Here is a 27,117-nt window from a genome sequence, read left to right as displayed (position 1 = left end):
TATTATCTTGGTCGTGAAGAGACTATTTTTTTTAAACACGGTACAGACGCAAGCGACCATATACACACGCATATACTCACCCGTATGAACGCACACACGCACACCCTACCCCTATGAGCACCTTTAAAAGACTGAGCCGACATATCATCTTGAAATTTACGAAGTCACTGCAGGCACCTCGTCATCGACGGCAACGTCTCCTCCCACTGAACGCACATCACCGGAAATCCTGAAACAAATCTAGGAATAAATGTGAGCACCAAGATTTGAACCCTGGTGGGTTAGGGATACCACAATCCCTCAAACCATCCAACCATAGGTTGGTTTGCCATGCCTTTGGATTTATGATTGTACCGCTTGAGTTTGACTAGAAACGAATTTCCAACATGGCAGGCATATACAAATCTCCTACTTTTATGTTCTTCGTAACATAAACCAACAATGGAATAAAAATAAAATTGGAGCGAAAAACATCAGCATGTGTGAGATAAAAAAGGATGTTATTCGTATCGGCTACTTTTCCTTGCTAGTAAATCCGTAGGTGCAATGCACATTGATATTATACAGTATATTAATCGCATGCATATATGAGGTAAGATACTATTTGCATGTTAATTATTTGATTGTTGATAGAATTGATATTTGGTATGATATTAGCTGCACGCTAAACATGTTGAGCGCTCACCATTGGAGTAACCTGAGTTGTTGGATTGTTCCGGTTTTGAAAGAAATGTTTGCTATTGGTCGACCTTTTTAGAGGGGCACTAGACCCTATGCAACCAATAAATAGGATCCCATTAGATACTTGGGCTTGGTCTAAAACATATCAAAAATGACCTGAAGCATTGTAAGATATAAGACAATAAGTAACAAATATAAAGTTTTCTAAGAAAGAACGAATTAGTGGCATATGTATTACATTTAAAAATAATAAAGAAAATAGGGGAAAATCACATAATTTGGACATAAATTCCATATTTTTATAATATGCAACCATAAGTGGGTTATTTTGAAAACAAAGAATTTTTCTAAGAAGATATGAATTAGTCGCATTGGAATTACCCTTAAAGAAGAAAGAAATGAAACAAAAAACTAAAACAAATTAAAATAAATGATGTTTTTTCTTAATAAATAATGAATTAGTGGTATTGGTTTTACTCTTTGAGAATAAAGGAAATAAAAAAACAATGACAAAGTTAAACACAATTGACATAAAAATTGTGCTTTTTTGTAATATGCAATGATAAGCATATAATAGGGGAATGTTCACAAAAAGGTTTCCAAGAAAGAATGAATTAGTGACATTGGTATTACCCTTAAAAAAAAAGAAATTGAAACATAAACTAATAAAACAAGATGTAAGGCAAATTCAATGAAGTTTTCTATGAAATAATGAATCAGGGGCCTTGGTATTACTCTATAAGAAAACAAAAGTCAAACAATTTGCACACAATTCACAAAAAATGTGTTTTATATAATATGCAAGTATAAGCATATAGTGATGGAATTTTCGCAAAACAAACTTCCTAAGAAGGAAGGAATTAGTGACATTGGTATTATACTCAAAGAAGAAATAAAATGAAATGAAATAAAAAATTATGAAACAATTTGCACATAATTTACACGAAAACTGTGTGTTTTTAGAATATACAAGAAAAATTTGCACATAATTTACACAAAAATTGTGTGTGTTTCTTAAAATGGAATGAATTAGTGCCATGGGTAATACTCTTAAAAAGGAAACAACATAAAAAGTTGCATTGGTATTACCCTTTAAGAACAAATAAAATGAAACAAAAACTAAAAAAAAGTTTACTATGGAATAAAGAATTACTGGCATTGGTATTACTCTTTAAGACGACAAAAGTTAATCAATTAATGGAAAATTTTACTCATAATTTACACATAAATTGCACTTTTTATAATATGCAAGTATAAGCATATGATACTGGAATTTCGCAAAAAAAATGAAGTTTCCTGAAAGGGAATAAAATAGTGGAATTAGTATACCCTTAAAAATAGAAAGAAAATGATAAAAACTATCAAAATGATGACGATTTCTATTGAAGAATGAAGAATGAATTAGTGGCATTAGCATTATCCTTTAAGAGTAAAGAAAATGAAAAAACATTAAGTCAAATAATGGAAAATTTTGCCCACAATTTAGATAGTAATTGTGCTTTTTCTAATATGCGAGAATAAGCATATAATACTGGAATTCGCAAAACAAAATTCCTGAAAAAGAATTAATTAATGGCTTTGGTATTACTCTTAAAAAAAGAAAAGAAAAGAATGAAAAAAAATCAAAATAATGAAGTTTTCTAAGGAAGGCTAAATTAGTGGCATTGATATTACCCTTTAAGAAAAAAGAAAAGAAAAGAAAAGAAAATAAATAAATTTTTGTAAGAAAGAATGAATTAGTGACATTAGCATTATCCTTTAAGAGCATAGAGAATGAAAAAAATCAAATACTGGCAAAATCAAATACTAAACAAGAATGGGTTAGTGACATTGGTGTTACTCTTGAAAGAAGAAAGAAAACTAAAACAAAATAAAATATAAACATTTCTAAGTAGAATTATTTAGTGACAGTGGTATTACCCTTTAAAAAAGAAAATTAAAAAATTAAAATTACATACACACAACCTTGCACTTTTAAATATGTGAGAAATAATCATATAATAGTGCAATTTTCGTGCTCTAGTATAATATATGTAATACTTATATGTATTCCAAAAAATACCCAAGAAAACTGACTAAAGAAGAAAAAAGTCATTCAAATCGTACATGCAAATATAAAATAATAAAACATTGTTGATCTATAAACACACATGATGAAATGATCTTCGACACAATAAGTGCATGTACAATGGTTGATAAGATAGTCTTATCTTAAATTTTGCATGTAATTTAGATATGACAAAGAAAAATGTCTATAATGGGTCATGTCTTAGCCTCATCTTCAATAACTAGCAATTCCTAAAAAATGGTGAGACATATTGTGCTAAGAGATAATCTCTTGTCTGAGAAGACAAGCCTTCTCTTATGAGTTCTCTCTTCTCCATCTCATTATTTATCCTACGTGACACCTAAGATAGCACCATTGTACATGCCCTAAGGAATCAACCGACCCAAAACAGTGGTCAGTCTAAAATTTAGGCCAAAAACACAACAACAATCACAACAGAAAAAATATCAATGTGCACGAATCTCAAAGTAGAAATGAACGGCCGAAATAACCGACTGACCCATAGTTAATTTGTAGGGAACTTATAGCATCTATAGCCGGACTCCTCAAATTAACCAGGCGGGCGCGGGGACCACTGACCGGACAGGATAGAGAAGCAAAAGGTGACAAAAATTTGACCCAACCGGACCCGTCGTATCATCCCTATACACCCGGCCTGTTCGCGAACCTTCGTATCCATCTCCAATATGGGAAGGATATGAGGGCTTGCGGACGCGCTCGGGCAGTCCGCCACATAGAATGTGTCTCTACCCCGGACCACCTTTTCTTTTTCTTTATCATTCATTCTTTCTCTCTCTTCATCTTCATCAATCACATATCCGTGATCGAACATATAAGGAAGAAAATGAGGAGTGTAGCTGTGCGGACGGATAAATAAGGGCTCAAAATGGACACGCCTGGGCACATGGCTCCGCGGGCGTTTGAGGGCTCGAATTAGAAGTACGTGTCTGGCTGAAGATGCTCTTACATGTAGCTAAGTTGGGGAAAAAAGGTACATAACTGGTCAAGCAGATCAAGTGTGGTAGTCCAACATTAGACTGGTAGCTAGCACCACCAGTTTCAACTTTCAAGAGAGCAACCAGCAAGCAAGCATGCCCACTGCCGCCTGTGAGCACCGCAGCACCTCGGCGGCCGCGTCACGCCGCCGGCTTCGCGTCTTTGTCGTCATCTCCCTCGCCGTACTCCTCCTCCTTGCAGTGGCCGTCGCTGTGCTGGCCATCACGGCGCTCCGCCCGCACCCGGCCGACACCACCATCTCTACGATCCGACTCACCTCCGTGTCTCTCTCCCCCGGACTCTTCCTCAACGTGACGCTCGACGTCGTCCTCTCCATCCGCAACCCCAGCCCCGTCGCGTCCTTCGCGCATGACGCTGGCCGCGCTGAGGTCTACTACCACGGCTCGCTTGCCGCGGACGCAAACGTGCCGCCCGGGCGGATCGGCGCGGGAAGCACCAACATGGTGACAGTCAGGCTCACGGTGCTCGCTGACCGCCTCGCCGGGTACGCGCCTCAGCTGTACGGCGACGTGCTCGGCGGCGCTGGGGACGTGTTGCTCACCGTGCGGACGACCGTGCCGGGGACGGTCACCGCTCTCGGCCTGCTCAGGCACCACGCCGTTGTGCTCACGGTGTGCAACGTCGTCGTCAGCGTCCGGCGCCCCGACGCACAGAGCTCGTCGTGCAAGTACCGGACCAAGTTCTAGCTAGCTTACCACCCATGGCCAGAGTTCTAGCAAGTGATATTTGGATTAGTTTTGGTGATCATTTAGTAGAATCATTATCAAATCTATGGTTTGGTGAAAGCTCTTTCAAGATTCTGGCCAAGCTTTTATTGTTCTCGATGCAGACAATAGAAATTTGTCATCTGTTATATGAATTCTGCAGTTTTTGGGTGCTGTGTCTCTCTGAACAAACAAAACTTTTCTTTTCATTGCTAAGAGAACTAAGGAACCAATTTCATGATGATCAAATTAGACAGAAAATAAATTCAGATCAATTGGTCAATTAAGCTGATGTTCCAAGTTCCAACTCGCAGGTTTGATGAACACCTAAAGCATGAGCGACATTCAACTATAGTACAAACGGATCACAGAATGGGCATGAAGTAGTCAGTTAGCAACATGAGGTTGTAGATATTAATCAGACATATGTATCTTGTGACCAAACAAAGACCCAAAATTTGAAACTGAAACTGCAAGCAGAGGCAACTACTTCGTCTGACCTTCGACTAAACTCCCGTTCTATGGCTTCGAAACTCAAATTTCCGATGCTTAAGAACCGATATAACTCTATATAATTCCAACTAAAAGATTGCTAGGTGATGGCAGATGAGGAAGCAAAATGAGAATATTTTGGTGATGTGCTGAGTCGCAGATGAAAATCACTGTTTCAAATAGCCCGCTATAGCTCCGCTAAAGCACGCTATAGCGTTTACAAAAGGTCTTGCGCTAAGAGACTTTGGTCCAAACAAATGAACAAACATTTTAAATAGCGCGCTATAGCACGCTATAGCATTTGAAAGAGGTCCGGCGCTAAGATGCTTAGCGCGCTATTTAAAACTTTGATGAAAATGTAGAGGGTTTAACGCTACAAAGCACCGGTTAGTTTTGGCGATGTGCAGAGTTGCAGATGAAAATGTAGAGAGGGTTTAACGCTTCAAAGCACCAATTAGTTTCAGTGCTGTTTCTTGTCTATCAGAAACATGCAGACTATCAGTATCAGACCTGCAGTGAATGGTTAAAGCACAGACATCCAACAATGCCAGGAAGTACAAACTATCATCACAAGTTAATGTTGCAAAAGGGTTAACAAAGAATGTGGGCAGCTGAAGATTATTTACAAGGGCTTTGTATCGGCGGCATTCACCACATACATTGTTGGCTCAATAATTTAAAATGTGTATGATCTATATTTTCGGTGCCAAAACCCAAGATATTGAGGAATCTTTGCACTGTAAAGTAGATATTAACTGTGACTTCCACAAAATTCAGTGAAGCCCTAAAATATCATTGCTCGAATTTCGCATCTCAAAGTTACTCAAAAGAATGGGAAATGAATCATAGTGCACAGTGGTTTGGTTTGCTGGTTCGCCATAGCTAAACGGTGCCAACTATGAATCAGTGTTTTTCCAATGCAACTCATCCCTTGGCAGAATATTGCTGATGCTGTGAGCGACTTACCTGCCATTCCATGAATAACCTGCAACTACTCTCACCCACTGGTCAATATTCCAACTAATACTTTGAACCCTCAGCTTACAAGGACACATTTGAGTTAAAGGTTACTGGTTATATCTCCGTGATCATGTTCATTTTGAACAGCTTTGTTTCATAGCATGATCCGATTAGCACATCTATACCAGTTTAAGGAACAGAGAGGTCCTGCTTGATCGTGGGAAAACAGAGGATGTGAGCATCAGCATACACACTGCACAAGCACGTGTCCACAGCCCCGTGGTGACGACTGTTCAGTTCGCTCTAGTGCAACCAAAGAGCACCGGATACAGATTATGGAGAAGAGACTTCTCGATCAATCTCTAGTTTCATATAACAAACATGCATACTGGATCGACTAATCTGGATAATGAACTAACTTTTACATCTTCAAAATTCTGAAGCAAATGATCATAATGACTCTACCTTACTTATCCAGTTGTGGTGTAACAACAGGCCTGGTGTTGTCCTCCTTGAGACATGAACACAATGTGGGACCTGGGCCTGACAATAGCAAACCTTTCTTGTGCTTGTTACTACAAATTTTAATTCTTGAACTTATGTTCAGATTAAACATAAACATGAAGCACTAATACTCAAAATGTTTAGCAGGAAAAGTAAAACAGTAAAAGATTATTCCAAACAATGCAATGTAAAAACGGTGTCAGCGTGGAGGCACAAAAATGTATTCATAGATTTTCAGGTTGCAGTATCAGTCTATTCTAGACAATATTACAGCTCATTGGAAAGAGACAAATATAACCATGTTCAGTTCTCTATAATATCAAGCTTAAAGTCTCCATAAGACTTATACCTACCAAGATGCAAAATTGATTCACAGAGAAAATTGAATTATGACAGAATATTCCATTGACTATGATGCAACCATTTAATATAACTACTAGTATTCCAAGCTCTTCTAAAATCAGATGATGTTTGCAAGTCAATAAGTGATATTTTTTTGCCTCTGTTTCATCGTCAGCTTCAAAACAGGATAGAAACAGAAAATACCCTAAATGTTGACTATTAAGAAGACCACTAGGTGAAAAGGTAAAATCAATTCCTAAATTCAAGAAATAGTGAGCATGGGGGATATAGAAAGCTTACAATTGAGCACTAAGACCACTAGATAATTAACAAAAAGCAAAGCCAAATCCGTCAGCTCAAAGGCAAATATTTCCAAAGCAGAGCAAAATGACATCTTTATTTTAGCATCAACGCACACAGTAGTCACTTCAGCCCGAAAGGTTATGAAGACAAGCGTAGATATCATGCAACCACATTACAACAAGAGCTTTTGATAATAACTTATATACATCAATGCAAAGCAAAGCAAAGAGGAGGCCAGTAGGCTCATACTTGGTCCAATCCATAGATGGTGCAGCTCATGAGGATATGACAACTAGGAAGAAAGAAGCACCATCTCACTCAACTGCCATCAGATCAAAAGCGAGGCACTACCAGCATAACTTTTTAGAGCCGGGAAGAAAGTTTGCTGGACAAGACTTTGTTTGAGCCGATATTCATATATGTGCAGGTCTCTATGACCACAATCGAAACTTTCAATCAATTTGCCATCACTGTCAACTTGAAGCAGCCACCCACGAAAATTGAGCAGCAAGAGCACGTCACCATCCCCTGAAACAAGAGAACTGATAATAACTTATATACATCAATGCGTCAAGAGAACTGAAACACATTGTGAATTTTTACCCATTACACGGTATGTTTTTTTTGCGGGATGTTCTTCTTTGAGAAGACGCAAAAACATCACTACGTATCAATGCATCCGTAGGAGAGAGATAGAGGGAGGGAGAGGGAGACAGTGTGCGTGTGTGTTATCTGTATAATTGTATATGCGCACAAGAAGCAACAACCCCAGGAGCACAAATGGTACACTGTGCTAGGCACCAAAGCTGCCCCTGCTTCGCTCTGCTCGGGGCTACGCGGATGGCGACGCAACCCTAGCGGCCAACCCCCTCCCCCTTCCCCTCCTTGCCGCCGTTGGAGGGGTCACCGAAGAAAGCCGCGCGGCTGCCAAGGAAGGTGGCAGCAAGGCCTTGCTGTTTCGTCTACACGCGGAGGGTTCTGGATACCGAGGCGGAGGCCTCGGGTGGTGCGGTGAGCGGCGTTCGCTAGTGTTCCTCCTTCCCTTGACCGTGCGGGCAGCGACTGGTGGACTCAAATACATAGGAGATCTGCCTGCTGCGAAGCAGTGACTTTTATTTTAAAAAATAGTAAAGTGCTATGAGAAGCACTTTTTGCACTTTTAATATATAGGGGATCTGCTAGAGATGCCCTAAGGGGAACTCTAAGAGGGATCACCAAATAGATGACACAAAATGTCCACCGACACGACTAGACGTGTCTGTATACAACGAGCAGTGCGTTGACCATCCACCCGTACTCATCAAATCCGGACAGTGGGTATGACTCACAGTGGACGGACCGAGAGGGAAAAAAATGAGTGAGACACATGTGCTAGGAGGAGATGTGGTCCAACTAATAGTGGGTTAGGCAGACGCCTGGACTCTCTTATATCCCCTCCCCCATTTGGTACTACTTTGGGGATTCTGAATATCCGAATTGGTCCGGACAAATTTCACAACTCGCATTGCATGGCATAAAGTGTCTAAACTATCCAGTTCAGACATTTGTGGGCGATTTGACGAACCACGTTGGAGTTGCCCTAATATAAGGTATGTATCTTGTGACCAAACGAACACCAAAATTTGAAACTGAAACTGATAAGCAGAGGCAACTGCTTCGTGTGACCATCGACAGCGCTCCCATTCTATGGCTTGGAAACTCAAACTTCCAATGCTTGAGAGTCGACCTAATACCTATATAATGCCATCTAAAAGATTGCTAGGTGATGGCAATAGAGGAAACCAGGTGAGCGTACTTTGGTGATGTGCTGGTTTGCAAATGGAAAGGTTTAACGCTACAAAGCACCAGTTTCAGTGTTCTATTGTCAGATAACATTTGGTATTATGGACAGAAACATGCAAACTATCAAACCTGCAATGAATAATAACATGAACGGTTAAAGCACGGACATCCAACAATGTCCGGAAGTGGAAACGCTGGAACAGATGCAAACTATCATCACAAGTTAATGTTGCAAGACGCTGGAACAGACGCAGGTCTTTCTAACCTAGCCGCTAGCACACCAACCCTTTTCCTTTTCGTGCTGCTTGCAACCGGAAATGTTCTAGTGAGTGGGTTATATTTTGTGAGACATTTACCAACTTAATAAAGAATGTGGGCGACTGAATAAAATCTGCAAGGGCTTTGTCTCGGCATTCATCGTATACATTGTTGGCCCAATAATTTAGAATAACTATGTTCTATATTTTCGGTGCCAAAACCTAAGATATTGCGGAATATTTGCACTGTCGAGTAGATATTAGCTATGACTTCCACAAAATTCAGTGAAATTAATGGAAAATGAGTCATAGTGAACAGAGGTTTGGTTTGCTAGTTCGCCATAGATAAATGGTGTCAACTACTCTTATGCAACCATTTATTTTAATGTGTAGTGCTCAAGCTGCTCTAAAAATTAGATGCAACTTGCACATCAAGAAACAGAAAAATCTCATTTCATCATGAGCGACAACAGATGGTACAAACCGGAAACACACTCAATATAGACTATCAAGAAAACCACTACATAAGAACGTAAAGTCAACTCTTTGACTCAAGGAAGAGGAACATGAGCCATAAAAATTTCTAACAATTGAATACTAAGAAAATCACAAGATAATTAAAATAAAGCAGAGTCAAACCATCAGCCAAGAAAATAGACACATGAGGCGGATCAGTTGGCAATTATGTACAAACAGAGCAAAATTACTAAGAAATTATAGCATCAACATACAGAATAGTCATTTCAACCCTCCAGGGTGCCAAGAAAAGCATAGATAAACACACAAAAGATAGAGCTTCTGATCACAATTTATATACATCAATGCAAAATGAAGAAGATGCCATCAGGCTCATACTTGATCCAATTCATAGATGTTGCAGCTCATAAGGATACAACAGTTAAGCTGCTAAGAAGCACCACCTCACTCAATAGACATCAGATGAATGGTGAAGTGTTCACAACAGAACTTTCTAAAGCCTGAAAGAAGGTATGCTGGACAAGACTTTGCTAAAGCCGATATTTAGACAAAAAGAAGTATTTGCGACCATGATCAAAACTGTCAATCAGCTTACCATCATTGTCAACGTAAGATAGACACCGATCAGAACTGACTAGCAAGAGCACGTCACCGTCCGCTGAAACAACCTCCACATTCCAATGGTCATCAAAGGCCTCAAACTTCCCCCGTATTTCTGCAACCGGCAATTTGATTCGATACTTGAAGTCCCAAACCTCGCTTTTGTAGTTCTGCAATACCCATATATCAATAGTTGTTTTGGCATAGTTATGGCTATATATGCCGAGTGTACCATCCATCTCAAAGGCATATGAGTTGGTGGAAACAATTGGAGCACGCATTGGCCAGAATGAATCAGCTATGGGGTCGAATACTATTATCACTTTGCTTTCACTCTGAAGCCGTACGTAGCTGCTTTCACTCACATAATAGACTGGGTACCAATGCAGGCTATCGCATACCAAGAGAGGTAAAGCATTGTGATGTTGACTCCTGCCACCCGATGTACCTCGGCGACTGGTGAGAGCCCAACGCAAAGACATAGTAGCCAAGTTGGTCTTCAGGCGTTTCATTGTAGCTATGGCGTTCAAGTAGCAATCGATACTCGCCAGTAGGTTCATGCGAGTACATCCCCAATAACCGCAAGCCCAGTTCATGTAGTTGTTGAAGGGGAGCAAATTGACGAGTGGCTAGGTTACAAACTGAGAAATCAATGGTGTCGGTCATGTTGTTGCACCTGGAGAGGATGAGAAGGCCATCGCAGGAAGCCTCTGGATTGAAGGCCTTGTCAAGATGGGCGACAGTGTGGAGCTGGGCGGCGGCAAGGCGGTCAACGGTGAGGATGTATTCTTCGTCTAACGCGATGGGGAGGGCTGGCTGGTGGGCATGGTGGGCAAGCAGGAAGGCACGGGTGGAGGTGGCATGGCGCCATGTCCGACGGACGGTGCGGCAACGGAGGAGGGATTTGGGGTCGAGGCGAACTAGGATCTCCCAGACGACAATCTCCTCCGGAAGGCTGCCGTCATGGCGAAGAGGCGCCGCTCCTGCCCTTGCGGCCTTGGCCATGGTCGTCGGCATCTTGGTTGTTGCTCCCTTGCAGGAACAAGATAAATTGTAGATTTATGTTGGCGGCGGCGGCGAAGGGGAGCGGAGGAGACGATAGAAAGGGGAGAAATTGACTAAGATGGTTCTTTTGCAAGGTCTAACTCTGCAGGAGATGAGAGAATTCCTTCTTTGGCCCTTCTGAAAAATATATTTCCTTAGTGGGACCCTAAACAATATTTTCTTTGCTATTTAAGACAATCTCAATTTTTTATGCCCTATTTGACGTTTCCATCCATTTCGTTGTTGAGTGCTACTTTAAAATATATGATTATCCCTAAAATGAAACACTTATTGACGGAGCTAGATCTGGCAGACTTCCTGGTAGGAGATCCTAAACTAGGCATCTAGGAATGACGGTAACAAAGACACATTTTACCCAAGTTCAAGCTTTCTGAAGGGATAATACCCTAAGTCCTGCATGTGTTTATTCCCGTTGGACTATGGACAGAGTACAGATAAACTACCAAGAATCATAAATTGTGTCTACCAGCATGGCCCCTCGATTAATATAGGATACTGGGTGTTCTAGGGTACAAGATCCTAGTTGCCTACACATGAGGAGGTAGATCCCTCCACGAATCCAATGTCTTATCATGTACGCATGTCTTCTGAATCTTCCTTGTATGCACTATGGGCTGTCCGATGCGGCCAGGACGAAACCGACAAGGAGTCCTCAACCGGACCGATCACCAGGAGTTGACGTGGTAAGTGGCCCCTTAGCCGGGACACTCTCTCTTATCTCTCTTAGAACTTCCCTCACTCTTTGGACATGATGAGCTTGACGACGTCGAGGCATGCCTCGATGCGTCGCTCGAAGACCCGCAACGCAAAGCTGTTGTGGATGTCAAAGTGAAGAGGCGCATGTCAGGTGTTCAATGAGACGCTGTCCATGAAGACCTGGCCCTAGCAGCCCCAGCAAGGTGCACGCGCTCTGTCGCCGGAGAACCGGTACTTCATGGACACCGTCAGGTAACTCTCGAGGCGCCTACTAGGCGGTCGATCCATAAACGATGGATGCATGTCGTGAGCACATGCCGGTCACCAATGCACATGGGCACACCATGCATGTGTGGCCGCGACGCGATATAGGTCATCGCTCACGACCATATGGCTACACATGCCACAGCCCACAGCCCAGCAAGCCGCCCTTGTTTTTCTGCGGATGCTCCATGATGACAAAAAGAACTGACGGGCTGGACAAAAGTGCCAAATTGAACTGGACAGTAGTGCAAAAACACTGACGGACTGGATGCTCCGTATAATAACTATGGATAGTTTTGTCCAAGCAACAAAAAACTTACAGGCTTTCGACAGAGCATGACAACGGACTGGCCGGAGATGCCAAATCGGGCATCAATTTTGGAGGTAGTGTCACAATGGGAAGAAATTCGTATTTTGGCCAAATAAGGAAGCGCATTTTTGAAAAGGCTCTAATAGGGAATTCTCTCACATAACACTCCTGGTAAGAAAACGAAATAAATATTTCACTAACAACACAAAATGAACATGACCTTTGCACATGTGTCAGAACCAACGAATTTACAACCTTTCACAACGTACGGGTGGATTTTCTTAGCAAATTAACCATGCAGGACAAATATGAGTGTGTGTAGTTATCAATTTGATGAACCAAAACGTAATGTGAATTATGTATTACACTTGTCTTTTTTTGTGTAGGCAGAAAATAAATTCATATCAATGTGTTCAATTAAGCTGATGTTCTAACTCCAAGTTTGATGAACACCTAAAGCATGAGCAACATATAGAACTATAGTACGAACGGGTCACAGAATGCACATGAAGTAGTCAGTTAGCAACATGAGATTGTACATACTAATATGACATATGGATCTTGTGACCAAACAAAGACCCCAAATTTGAATTTGAAACTGACAAGCAGAGGCAACTACTTCATGTGACTGTCGACAGCATTCTGTTCATTTCTGATCCTCCGAGTCGATGTAATGTCTATATAATGTCATCTAAAAGATTGCTAGGTGATGGCGGCAGAGAAAATCAAATGAGGTAATAATGTCTTATATTATGGGATGGAGGGAGTACTATTTTGGTGATGTGCCGAGTTGCAGATGAAAATGGAGTGTTTAACGCTACAAAGCACCAGTTAGTTTCAGCGTTATTTCTTCTCAGATATCATTGCAGACCGAAACATGCATATATACTATCAGACCTGCAGTGAATAAGAACATGAATGGTTAGAGCTTGCTCATCCCACAATGATCAGAATGGGAATGCCGGAACAGATGCAAACTATCATCACATGTTACTTTTGAAGAGGGTCGACATATCTCTTTCTAACCTAGCCACCAACACACCATCTTTTTCTTTTCCTATTGCTTGTAACTGAGAATGTTCTAGTGAGTGGCTTATACTCCGTGTGACATATATGATCGTAATAAAGAACGTGGGTGACTGAATAAAATCTGCAAAGGTTTTGCCTCGGCATTCACCATATACATTGTTGGCCCAATAATTTAAAATAACTATGTTCTATATTATCGGTGCCAAAACCTAAGATATCATGTGTTTTGGCAGTGCCAAATAGATACTAATTCTGAATTCCCAAAAAATTCAGCCCTAAAATGCCATTTTGAATTTCACATATCAACATTACTCAAAACAATGTAAACTGAGTCACAATGAACAGAGGTTTGGTTTGCTAGTCCGCCATAGCTAAATGGTACCAACTGCTCATGAGTATTTTTCCAATATAGCTAATCCCTTGGCAGAATATTACTTCCAGATTCATAATGGAAGTTTTCCTGACATTTCAACTAGAGACTGAGCTGATAATGCAGATGATGGAGATGCTGAGCGACTTAACAAAGACACATGAACAAGATGTGAAGCCGAATGGGGCCATTTAGCGCCATCATCAAATGAAGGATCTGTTCCTTCAAGTGAAGGGAAGACTGTAGCATCAGCGGTATTCAGCATTTTTTACCCTTGTTGGTACCAATTTGTGAACTATGAGCTTGTATTTAATTTGACATGCTGACTTGTGTACGTCACCAACAAGGTACAAAGTAGAGTAGGGCCCTGATAATTGAATTCAGCTAGTGGAATGTCACTAGTGCCAGGTAGCAACGCAATACTGCATACAATGATCTCAAAAACAGATATAACTAGGTGAAGAAGTAACAGATGTACAGTGAGAACTAGTAATAGAAGTAATAGATATCTCACCTGGCATTCCATGAATCCCCTGCAACTCTCTCACCCAGAAGTCAATATTCCAACACGTTTGAGTTCAATGTGATTGATTACATCTCCATGATCAGCTTTGTTACATAGCATGATCCAATCAACACATGTATCTCAGTTGAGGAATAGAGAGGCCATAGGTCATGAGAAAACAGAGGATGTGAGCATACACACTGCACAAGCACATGCCCCCAGGCCCCAGCCCCGTGGCGACAGCCGTTCAGCTCGCTCTGCTGCAGCCAAAGAGCACCAAAATCCGAATACAGTTTATGTTGAAGAGACTTCTTGATCAATCTCCAGTTTCACATAGCAGATATGCCTGCTGGATCAACTGATCTGGATGATGAATTTACTTTTACAATTTATTTCAAAACTCTGAACAAATGACCAGAGTGACTTTACCCTTGCTTCTACAGCCGTGCTGTCACACAACAGTGCAAAACCTTTTTGGCATCAGCATTCACAAATATGTACTTGGTAGTTAGTACAGCCTGGATGTGGATGGATGGTCACCAGGCAATTTATTCATGGGGCATGTAAATATGGATGGCAACAATCAATACGATCTGATACGCTTAATGGTTTTCCAGGACCCTGCAGATCACCCCAGACATTATATTTCCTAAACACTAGTAGCCACGGTAGACACGTGTTACAGCACTAGGGCAATTTTGACCCCTGATGTGACTGTCTGCTCGTCGAGCCCGTAGAGAGCATCGATGAGGTGCATCCTGAGAGAGGCAGGCCCTTTAGCCGACTCCATCCCAATCTCTCCGGCAAGCCCAAAGATGGCAAGAGCACACGCTGTTGCAGCCAGAGCATCAGAGGGATCCGCCCCGACAAAAGCCGCTATAAGAGCAGTCACGGCACACCCTGTCGCCGTGATCTTCTGCATCAGGGCCACGCCGTTGCTCGCGCTGACAACCTGCTCGCCATCCGTGATGAAATCAACTGCTCCAGATACCGCGACGACGGCCCCGCTGGACCGTGCCAATGCTTTCGAGGCTTGCAGGGCCTCCCCTGAGTCATGTGAACTGTCAACACCCTGCAGTTGGCCACAAGTATTAGTGCCATTAGAGGCAAGATGGAATATATACTGTAGGCGGGAATAGGCTTGGTATGCGTGTTGCTCATCTTCAAATAAGAGGGAGATAAGGCAATCAGGCAATCGTCCTGGAATCCATGCAAAAAAAAACTTCACTAACGCAAGGGACGTTTGACCAGCAGTCTAAAATTTCTTCAGACAGGATAAAATTGTTTTCCCTTTCCCATCTTATTAATGGAATTGGCATGGTGCCTGTGTTACCTCTCAAACTACTCATCGCTGTGGGGAAAGTGCTCAAGTGGGAGGAGGGACACAGTAAGACAATTAGTCGCTTTGTTGTCCCTCTCCTTTGTGGTTCTTCCATAGTATTGCCATTCTCTGTTTTCTGCACTTGTGATACAAGGTAACTTCAGCATGTTTGAACCTTACACGTTCTGTGCCGAACTGCTTATTTTAGCTTTCACTTAAAGCTGGGCTATGGTTTTTCTTTTAAATCTGAAATTAACCACAAGATTACATGGACGGCATATGTTTCCAGCAAGTCAATTTGAATGACAACCACAATGACCCCAAATGAGCTGAATGATCAATCTTAGTTTAAAATAACAGTACCAGGAGCACGTGGATCAAATAAGTTTATAACATTGCAGTGTCACAATCTATCATCTGATTTAGTTAATATTTTGTGCTGATCGAATCAACCCTAGGATTGGAAATTAGCAATCAGTTACTAATAGGATTGGATTTAGTTGAGGTACCTTGAAGGAGGAGGAGGAGCTGTCTGAGCTGGAGGCGAGGGCGAGGATCTCGGACGCGTTCCCCCTGACGACGGCGGGGCGGAGCGCGAGGAGCTGGAGGCAGGCCTCCATCCGGAAGCCGGAGGCGGCGACGGCGACGGGGTCGAGCACCCAGGGGCGGCCGGCTGAGGCGGCGGCGCGCATGGAGGGAAGCCAGTCCTCGGAGAGCGTTCCGACGTTGATGTAGACAGCGTCGCAGCGCGGGGTGAAGTCGGGGATCTCGCGGAGGCAGTGGAGCATGGCGGGGGAGGCGCCGGCGGCGGTGAGGGCGTTGGCGGCGATGTCCATGGAGACGAGGTTGGTGATGCACTGCACCAGCGGCGCCCGCTCGCGGACGGCCGACAGCAGCGCCCACGCGCGCCGGCCCCACCACGCCTCCGTCCTCTCCTCGTCCATGCCGACGCTCGCCGTGGGTCGGGGATTGATTTGGTTATGCGGCGGGGTTGGCGGCGCACGCGTAGATGGAGGAAGCGAGCCGAGGAATGGATATTTCAGTTTGGCCACTTATTATGTTTTTACCTAAAGTTGCATTTTGTGAATTGACGCTCGACTTTGAGGAAATCTTACTCGGCTTGAAATTAGTAAACTCAAATGATAAGTGACATATGTCAGGTGCGTGGTACTTTGACTGTGATGTTTTTCCATGGCAATTCCAGTCATACAAGGATGGCAATTTCTAATGACACACGGTAAATTTTTGATTCGATGACAATTTTAGTTACACAAGGATGGCAATTTTCAATGACACACGGTGCATTTATCACAAAAATAAACCGAAGCACTAAAGTTGCCATGCTTAGCAACTAAAGTTGCTATCCTCGTGTTACTAAACTTGCCGCTGTAAACATTCAGAGTTGCCATGGATTGAAGCGAGGAGGAAGAAAACAAACTTCTGTTTGACCCACCCGTCCTACATGGCAAGTGGGAAGAGAGAAAATCACTTGCACTTAGCCATTTTTCCATAAAAATTTGAATTAGGATGAAATTTATCCAGTTTAAGACTTGAAGGACCAAAAATCTCTCAAAGTTATTGAGGGGCCAAATGTATATTTTCGTGAACTTGAGGGTTTGTTATCTAAGAAAGTTGTTCTTAGAAGCAGAAAAATCATGAAAGGTAAAAAAATACAACAAGGTCCTTCGAGTTTGCTAACTGCGACTCACCTTATATCCTTCATGCCATCAGAAGAGGGAATGAAGACGTAGGACATATATGTGGAGAAAACTTCCTCCTCAATGTCATCGCAATAGTCATTCATCACATACGGTAGTATTTTTAGTCTAGTGAAATGTAATGCCTCGGTCACCACCACCGGTTCTCGGCCGTTACGCCTGGCGGTATCTAGACTGTCCCACAGACCAACACTAGTCTTCCCTCTCCACGTTGTCCTCACTCGTGCGCACCTGGGACCAACTTTCCAGTCGGCCACTCATCCTAGAATCGCTACAAGCCAAGCACGCCTAACTTTGGAGTTCTTTTTAAATGGGCTTTCGAAAAAGAAGGAATTTCTTATTGATATGCGTAATCTATCTATCCTATTAAGCCAGGCTCCGACATGAAAAGTTCAATACACACTTTTTCAAGCACTTGCACTTTTATAGAAACATGCAAAGCTATTTTTAACTTATGGTTGCAAAATCAAATGGCACATTTCACCCTACACCTAAGGTGTGTGTAGTGAGCTGTTGCGGAACGTAGCAGAAATTCAAAATTTTCTACGCATCACCAAGATCAATCTATGGAGTAATCTAACAACGAGGAGAAGGAGAGTGCATCTACATACCCTTGCAGATCGCTAAGCGGAAGCGTTCAAGTGAACGGGGTTGATGGAGTCGTACTCGCCGTGATCCAAATCACCGATGATCCTAGTGCCGAACGGACGGCACCTTCGCGTTCAACACACATGCAGCCCGGTGACGTCTCCCATGCCTTGATCCAGCAAGGAGAGAGGGAGAGGTTGGGGAAGACTCCGTCCAGCAGCAGCACGACGGCGTGGTGGTGGTGGAGGAGCGTGGTACTTCAGCAGGGCTTCGCCAAGCACCGCAAGAGACGAGGAGGGAGAGGGGTAGGGCTGCGCCAAGAAGGAGATTTTCTCGTGTCTATGGCAGCCCAAAACCCCACTATATATAGGGGAAAGGGAGGGGCTGCGCCCCCACCGAGGTTTCCACCCCTAGGGGTGGCGGCCAGCCCTAGATCCCATCTAGGGGGGCGGCCAAGGGGGGAGAGAGGGGGGCGCACCACTAGGTGGGCCTTAGGCCCATCTGAGCCTAGGGTTTTCCCTTTTATCCTTCTTTCTTCGCCTTGGGCCCTGGTGGGGGGCGCACCAGCCCACCTGGGGCTGGTCCCCTCTCACACTTGGTCCACGCAGCCCTCTGGGGCAGGTAGCCCCACCTGGTGGACCCCGGGACCCTCCCGGTGGTCCCGGTACGTTACTGATAGCACCCGAAACTTTTCCGGTGACCAAAACAGGATTTCCCATATATAAATCTTTACCTCCGGACCATTCCGGAACTCCTCGTGATGTCCGAGATCTCATCCGGGACTCCGAACAACATTCGGTAACCACGTACATACTTTCCCTATAATCCTAGCGTCATCGAACCTTAAGTGTGTAGACCCTACGGGTTTGGGAGACATGCAGACATGACCGAGATGACTCTCCGGTCAATAACCAACAGCGGGATCTGGATATCCATGTTGGCTCCCACATGTTCCACGATGATCTCATCGGATGAACCACGATGTCGAGGATTCAATCAATCCCGTATTCAATTCCCTTTGTCCATTGGTACGATACTTGCCCGAGATTCGATCGTCGGTATCCCAATACCTTGTTCAATCTCGTTACCGGCAAGTCTCTTTACTCGTTCCGTAACACATCATCCCGTGATCAACTCCTTGGTCACATTGTGCACATTATGATGATGTCCTACCGAGTGGGTCCAGAGATACCTCTCCGTTTACACGGAGTGACAAATCCCAGTCTCGATTCGTGCCAACCCAACAGACACTTTCGGAGATACCTGTAGTGTACCTTTATAGCCACCCAGTTACGTTGTGACGTTTGGCACACCCAAAGCACTCCTACGGTATCCGGGAGTTGCACAATCTCATGGTCTAAGGAAATGATACTTGACATTAGAAAAGCTTTAGCATACGAACTACATGATCTTTGTGCTAGGCTTAGGATTGGGTCTTGTCCATCACATCATTCTCCTAATGATGTGATCCCGTTATCAACGACATCCAATGTCCATAGTCAGGAAACCGTAACCATCTATTGATCAACGAGCTAGTCAACTAGAGGCTTACTAGGGACATGGTGTTGTCTATGTATCCACACATGTATCTGAGTTTCCTATCAATACAATTCTAGCATGGATAATAAACGATTATCATGAACAAGGAAATATAATAATAACCAATTTATTATTGCCTCTAGGGCATATTTTCAACAGTCTCCCACTTGCACTAGAGTCAATAATCTAGTTCACATCGCCATGTGATTAACACTCACAGGTCACATCGCCATGTGACCAACATCCAAGAGTCTACTAGACTCAATGATCTAGTTCACATCACTATGTGATAAACACTCAAAGAGTTCTGGGTTTGATCATGTTATGCTTGTGAGAGAGGTTGTAGTCAACGGGTCTTGCCATATTCAGATCCCTATGTATTTCTCAAAACTTTATATCGTAGATGCTGCTACCACGTTCCACTTGGAGCTATTCCAAATTATTGCTCCATTATACGTATCCAGAATCTCTACTCAGAGCTATCCGGATAGGTGTTAAGCTTGCATCAACGTAACTCTTTATGTCGAACTCTTTATCACCTCCATAACCGAGAAACATTTCCTTATTCCTCTAAGGATAATTTTGACCACTATCTGGTGATCTACTCCTAGATCACCTTTGTACCCTCTTGCCAGACATGTGGCAAGGCACACATCTGGTGCGGTACTCAGCATGGCATACCGTATAGATCCTATGACAAAAGCATAGGGGACGACCTTCGTCCTTCCTCTTTCTTCTGCCGTGGTCAATCTTCGAGTCTTACTCAACTTCACACCTTACAATTCAGGTAAGAACCCCTTCTTTGACTGATCTATTTTGAACTCCTTCAAAAACATGTCAAGGTGTGCATTCTTTAAAAGTATCATCAGGCGTCTTGATCTATTTCTATAGATCTTGATGCCAATATGTAAGCAGCTTTATCCAGGTCTTCCTTTGAAAAACACTCTTCAAACAACCGTTCATGATTTCTAGAAATTCTACATTATTTTGGATCAACAATATGTCATCCACATATACTTATCAGAAATGTTGTAGTGCTCCCACTCACTTTCTTGTAAATACAAGTTTTTAGCAAACATTGTATAGACCTAAAAGCTTTGATCACTCCATCAAAGCATATATTCCGACTCCGAGATGCTTGCTCTAGTCCATAGAAGGATTGCTGGAGCCAGCATACCTTTTAGCATCCTTAGGATCGACAAAACTTTGATTGTATCACATACAACTTTTCTTACGAAAACTGGTAAGAAAACTTGTTTTGACATCCATCTGTAAGATTTCATAATCGAAAAATACAACTAATGCTAACATGATTCCGACGGACTTAAGCATTGCTACGGGTGAGAAATTCTCATCGTAGTCAACTCCTTGAACTTGTGAAAAAACTCTTTCCCACAAGTCGAGCTTCATAGACGGTAACATTACCGCCCACGTCCGTCTTCTTCTTAAAGATCCATTTATCTCAATGGCTTGCCGATCATCGGGCAATTCCACCAAAGTCCATACTTTGTTCTGATATATGGATCCTATCTCGGATTTCATGGCTTCTAACCATTTGTCGGAATACGGGCCCACCATCGCTTCTCCATAGTTCGTAGGTTCATTGTTGTCTAACAACATGATATCTAAGACAGGATTACCGTACCACTCAGGAGTAGTACATATCCTTGTCGACCTACGAGGTTCGATAGCAACTTGATCCGAAGCTTCATGATCACTATCATTAACTTCCTATTCAACAGATGTGGGTGCCACAGAAACCATCTTTCTGTGTTGCATCACTTTCTGTTGAAATAAAGGTTCGACAACCTCATCAAGTTCTATCTTCCTCCCACTCAATTCTTTCGAGAGAAACTCCTTCTCGAGAAAGGACCCGTTCTTAGCGACAAACAATTTGCCCTCGGATCTGAGATAGAAGGTATACCCAACTGTCACCTTTGGGTACTCTATGAAGATGTGTTTGTCCGCTTTGGGTTCGAGCTTCTCCGGCTGAAGCCTTAAGCATCGCAGCCCCAAACATTAAGAAACGACAACTTCGGTTTCTTGCCAAACCAATGTTCATATGACGTTATCTCAACGGACTTAGATGGTGTCCTATCTAAAGTGAATGCAGCTGTCTCTAACGCATAACCTTAAAATGAAAATGGTAGATTGGAAAGAGACATCATAGATCACACCATATCTTATAGGGTTCGATTACGACGTCCGGACACACCATTACCTTGTGGTGTTCCAGGTGGCTTCAACTGTGAAACAATTCCACAATGTCTTAAGTGATTGCCAAACTCATAACTCAGAAAATTCCCTTTTGATCAGATCGTAGGAACATGATCCTATTGTTATGATGATTCTTAACTTCACTCTGAAATCGCTTGAACTTTTCAAACGTTTCAGACTTGTGCTTCATTAAGTAGATATACCTATATCTACCCAAATCGCCAGTGAGGGCGAGAAAATAGCGATATCCACCGCACGCTTCAATTCTCATTGGATCACACGCACCGGCATGCATGATTTCCAACAAGTCACTTGTCCCTTTCATTGTACCTGAAAACGGGGTCATAGTCATCCTGCCCATGAGGCATGGCTCGCATGTGTCAAGTGATTCAAAATCAAGTGACTCCAAACATCCATCAACATGGAGTTTCTTCATGCATCTTAAGCCAATATGACCTAAGCGGTAGTGCCACGAGAAAGTGGTGCTATCATTATTAACTCTACATCTTTTGGCGTGAACATGTGTATTACCACGACCGAGATTCAATGAACCATTCACATAGGGTGCATGACCATGAAAGGTATCATTCATGTAAACAGAATAACCATTATTCTCTAACTTAAATGAATGACCGTATTGCACTGAACATGATCTAATCATATTCATGCTCAACGTAGACACTTGATAACATTTATCTAGGTTCAATGCTAATCCCGAAGGTAGATGGAGCGTGCGATGGTGATCTCATCAACTTTGGAAACACTTCCAACACACATCGTCACCTCGCCCTCAGCCAGTCTCCGTTTAGTCCGTAGCTTTTGCTTCAAGTCACCAATAATAGCAACTGAACCGGTATCCAATACCCAGGTGCTACCAGGAGTACTAGTGAGGTACACATTAATAACACGTATATACTTTGTTGAAGTTGCCAGCCTTCTTATCTACCAATCATTTGGGGTAATTCCGCTACCAGTGACCGTTCCCCTTACAATAGAAGCACTTAGTCTCGGGTTTTGGTTCAACCTTGGGTTCCTTCACTGGAGCGACAACTGGTTTGCCATCCATGAAGTTTCCCTTCTAGCCCTTGCCCTTCTTGAAACCAGTGGTCTTGTTAAACCATCAACACTTGATGCTCCTTCTTGATTTCTACCTTTTGTGGTCTTAAGCACCGCGAACAGCTCTAGGATCAACTCCATCCCTTGCATGTCATAGTTCATCACGAAGATCTAGTAGCTTAGTGATAGTGTCTAGAGAACTCTATCAATCACTATCTTATCTGGAAGTTTAACTCCCACTTGATTTAAGTGATTGTAGCACCCAGACATTCTGAGCACATGCTCACTAGCTGAGCTATTCTCCTCCATCTTGTTGGCAAAAGAACTTGTCAGAGGTCTCATACCTCTCAACACGGGCATGAGCCTGAAATCCCAATTTCAGCTCTTGAAACATCTCATATGTTCTATGGCATTCAAAACATCATTGGAATCCCGATTCTAAGCCGTAAAGTATGGTGCACTAAACTATCAAGTAGTCATCAGGATGTGTCTGTCAGGTGTTCACAACATCTACAGACGACGTTGTAGGGGTTTGCACATCGAGCGGTGCATCAAAGACGTAAGCCTTCTGTGTAGCAGTGAGGACACTCCTCGGACTACGGACCTAGTCTGCATCAATGCTTACAATATCTTTCAACTTAATCTTTCTCTAGGAACGTATTGAAACAGGGAGCTACAACGTGAGCTATTTATCTACAACATATTTGCAAAGACAATTTAGACTATGTTCATGATAATTGAGTTCATCTAATCAAATTATTTAATGAACTCCCACTCAGATAGACATCCTGAAAGTGCAACTATCCCTAGGTGGTTTTGGTAATTCATAACAACATATAGCTCATTGAGCTAATGCTATTCCAAGATGACTATTTTAGGAAAGCTCAATGATTGGCATGGCATGGATGTGAAAGTGGAACCCTCAAAATGCTAAGGACAAAGGATTGGCTCAAGCTCAAAAGCTCAAGACTCTTCATTTTATATTTTAGTGATCCAAGATCACATTGAGTCTTTAGGAAAAGCCAATACTATCAAGGAGGGATGAGGTGTTGCTTAATGAGCCTAATGCTTCATGTGCTTAGTGATATGCTCCAAAACCCTCAACTACTTTCCCACATCCACATATGACCTAAACCCTAAGCCAAACTCGGTCCTACCGATTCTTTCTATCCGGCGCCACCGAGTTTCACTTGTCATAAGCCACTGCCAAACCCTAGCAATTCGGTTCTACCGATAGGGATCTCGGTCTCACCGAGATGGGATTGCAAACTCTCTGTTTCCCTTTCGTAACTTTTCGGTCTCACCGAAAGAGCGAATCGGTCCCACCGAGATTCCAGTGTAAACTCTCCGTTTCCTTTTTGTAACTTTTCGGTCTCACCGTAAGAGCAAATCGGTCCCACCGAGTTTACCTGACCAACTCTCTGGTTAGCTTATTACCAAACTCGGTCTCACCGAGTTTGTGTAATCGGTCTCACCGAGATTACGTTATGCCCAAACCCTAACCATATCGGTCCTACCGAGTTGCATGTCAGTCCCACCGAAAATCTCTAACGGTCACTAGGTTTACCTTTTCGGTCCGACCGAGTTTGTTGATTCGGTCCCACCGAGATTGGAAAACTGTGTATAACGGTTGGATTTTGTGTGGAGGCTATATATACCCCTCCACCTCCTCTTCATTCGTGGAGAGAGCCATCAGAACACATACACAATTCCAACTCATATGTTCTGAGAGAGAACCACCTACTCATGTGTTGAGACCAAGATATTCCATTCCTACCATATGAATCTTGATCTCTAGCCTTCCCCAAGTTGCTTTCCACTCAAATCTTCTTTCCACAAAATCCAAATCCTATGAGAGAGAGTTGAATGTTGGGGAGACTATCATTTGAAGCACAAGAGCAAGGAGTTCATCATCAACACACCATTTGTTATTTCTTGGTGAGTGGTGTCTCCTAGATTGGCTAGGTGTCACTTGGGAGCCTCCGACAAGATTGTGGAGTTGAACCAAGGAGTTTGTAAGGGCAAGGAGATCGCCTACTTCGTGAAGATCTACCGCTAGTGAGGCAAGTCCTTCGTGGGCGATGGCCATGGTGGGATAGACAAGGTTGCTATTTCGTGGACCCTTCATGGGTGGAGCCCTCCGTGGACTCGCGCGACCATTACCCTTCGTGGGTTGAAGTCTCCATCAACGTGGATGTAGGATAGCACCACCTATCCGAACCACGGGAAAAACATCCGTGTCTCCAATTGCGTTTGAATTCTCCAAACCCTTCCCTTTACATTCTTGCAAGTTGCATGCTTTACTTTCCGCTGCCAATATACTCTTTGCATGCTTTCTTGAATTGTGTGATGATTGCTTGACTTGTCCTACAATAGCTAAAATCTGCCAAGAACTAAAATTGGGAAAAGGTTAAGTTTTTATTTGGTCAAGTAGTCTAATCACCCCCCTCTAGACATACTTTCGATCCTACACATCCCTCTAGTCATCTAAGTGAAACATGATCCGAGTCAACTAGGTCGTGTCCGATCATCACGTGAGACGGACTAGTCAACATCGGTGAACATCTTCATGTTGATCGTATCTTCTATACTACTCATGCTCGACCTTTCGGTCTTCCGTGTTCCGAGGCCATGTCTGTACATGCTAGGCTCATCAAGTCAACCTAAGTGTTTTTGCTGTGTAAATCTGGCTTACACCCGTTGTATTCGAACATTAGAATCTATCACACCCGATCATCACGTGGTGCTTCGAAACAACGAACCTTCGCAACGGTGCACAGTTAGGGGGAACACCTTTCTTGAAATTTTAGTGAGGGATCATCTTATTTAAGCTACCGTCGTTCTAAGCAAATAAGATGTAAAACATGATAAACATCACATGCAATCAAATAGTGACATGATATGGCCAATATCATTTTGCTCCTCTTGATCTCCATCTTCGGGGCTCCATGATCATCGTTGTCACCGGCATGACACCATGATCTCCATCATCATGATCTCCATTATCGTGTCTTCTTGAAGTTGTCTCGTCATCTATTACTTCTACTACTATGGCTAACGCTTTAGTAATAAAGTAAAGTAATTACATGACGTTTATGTTGACACGCAGGTCATAAATAAATTAAGACAACTCCTATGGCTCCTGCCGGTTGTCATACTCATCGACATGCAAGTCGTGATTCCTATTACAAGAACATGATCAATCTCATATATCACATATATCATTCATCACATCCTTTTGGCCATATCACATCACAAGGCATATGCTGCAAAAACAAGTTAGACGTCCTCTAATTGTTGTTGCAAGTTTTTACGTGGCTGCTATAGGTTTCTAGCAAGAACGTTTCTTACCTACGTGAAAAACCACAACGTGATATGCCAATTTCTATTTACCCTTCATAAGGACCCTTTTCATCGAATCCGATTCGACTAAAGTGGGAGAGACAGACACCCGCTAGCCACCTTATGCAACTAGTGCATGTTAGTCGGTGGAACCAGTCTCACGTAAGAGTACATGTAAGGTCGGTCCGGGCCGCTTCATCCCACGATGCCGCCGAATCAAGATAAGACTAGTAACGGCAAGCAAATTGACAAAATCGACGTCCACAACAACTTGTGTTCTACTCATGCATAGAAACTACGCATAGACCTAGCTCTGATACCACTGTTGGGGAACGTAGCAGAAATTCAAAATTTTCTATGCATCACCAAGATCAATCTATGGAGTAATCTAGCAACGAGGGGAAGGAGAGTGCATCTATATACCCTTGTAGATCGCTAAGCGGAAGCGTTCAAGTTAACGGGGTTGATGGAGTTGTACTCGCCGTGATCCAAATCACCGATGATCCTAGAGCCGAACGGACGGCACCTCCACGTTCAACACACATGCAGCCCGGTGACGTCTCCCATGCCTTGATCCAGCAAGGAGAGAGGGAGAGGTTGGGGAAGACTCCGTCCAGCAGCAGCACGACGACGTGGTGGTGGTGGAGGAGCGTGGTACTTCAGCAGGGCTTCACCAAGCATCGCAAGAGACGAGGAGGGAGAGGGGTAGGGCTGCGCCAAGAAGGAGATTTTCTCGTGTCTATGGCAGCCCAAAACCCCACTATATATAGGGGAAAGGGAGGGGCTGCACCCCCACCTAGGTTTCCACTCCTAGGGGTGGCGGCCAACCCTAGATCCCATCTAGGGGGGCGGCCAAGGGGGGAGAGAGGGGGGCGCACCACTAGGTGGGCCTTAGGCCCATATGAGCCCA

General features: G+C 43.2%; 2 protein-coding genes across 2 annotated transcripts; both read right to left on the bottom strand.

Moving 5' to 3' along the window:
- Nucleotides 1–9,963: 9,963 nt before the first annotated feature.
- LOC119273346 lies at nucleotides 9,964–11,538 on the bottom strand. The gene is given in 2 exon segments (XM_037554535.1): nucleotides 9,964–10,573; nucleotides 10,575–11,538. Coding segments are annotated over 2 exon segments (1,074 nt in total). The 5' UTR covers nucleotides 11,193–11,538; the 3' UTR covers nucleotides 9,964–10,117.
- A 1,378-nt stretch (nucleotides 11,539–12,916) lies between these two features.
- On the bottom strand, nucleotides 12,917–16,770 carry LOC119270340 (hydroxyethylthiazole kinase-like). The gene is made up of 3 exons (XM_037552347.1): nucleotides 16,257–16,770; nucleotides 14,436–15,498; nucleotides 12,917–13,419 (listed from the first exon to the last, which is right to left on the bottom strand). The coding sequence occupies exons 1-2, from the start codon at nucleotides 16,689–16,691 to the stop codon at nucleotides 15,106–15,108; spliced, it is 828 nt and encodes a 275-aa protein (XP_037408244.1). The 5' UTR covers nucleotides 16,692–16,770; the 3' UTR covers nucleotides 12,917–13,419; nucleotides 14,436–15,105.
- Between the last annotated feature and the right edge of the window lie 10,347 nt (nucleotides 16,771–27,117).

The sequence above is a fragment of the Triticum dicoccoides genome, chromosome 3A (genome assembly GCF_002162155.2).
Source record: "Triticum dicoccoides isolate Atlit2015 ecotype Zavitan chromosome 3A, WEW_v2.0, whole genome shotgun sequence".
Taxonomy (NCBI): domain Eukaryota; kingdom Viridiplantae; phylum Streptophyta; class Magnoliopsida; order Poales; family Poaceae; genus Triticum; species Triticum dicoccoides.
This window is presented reverse-complemented; position numbering and strand designations above follow the sequence as displayed.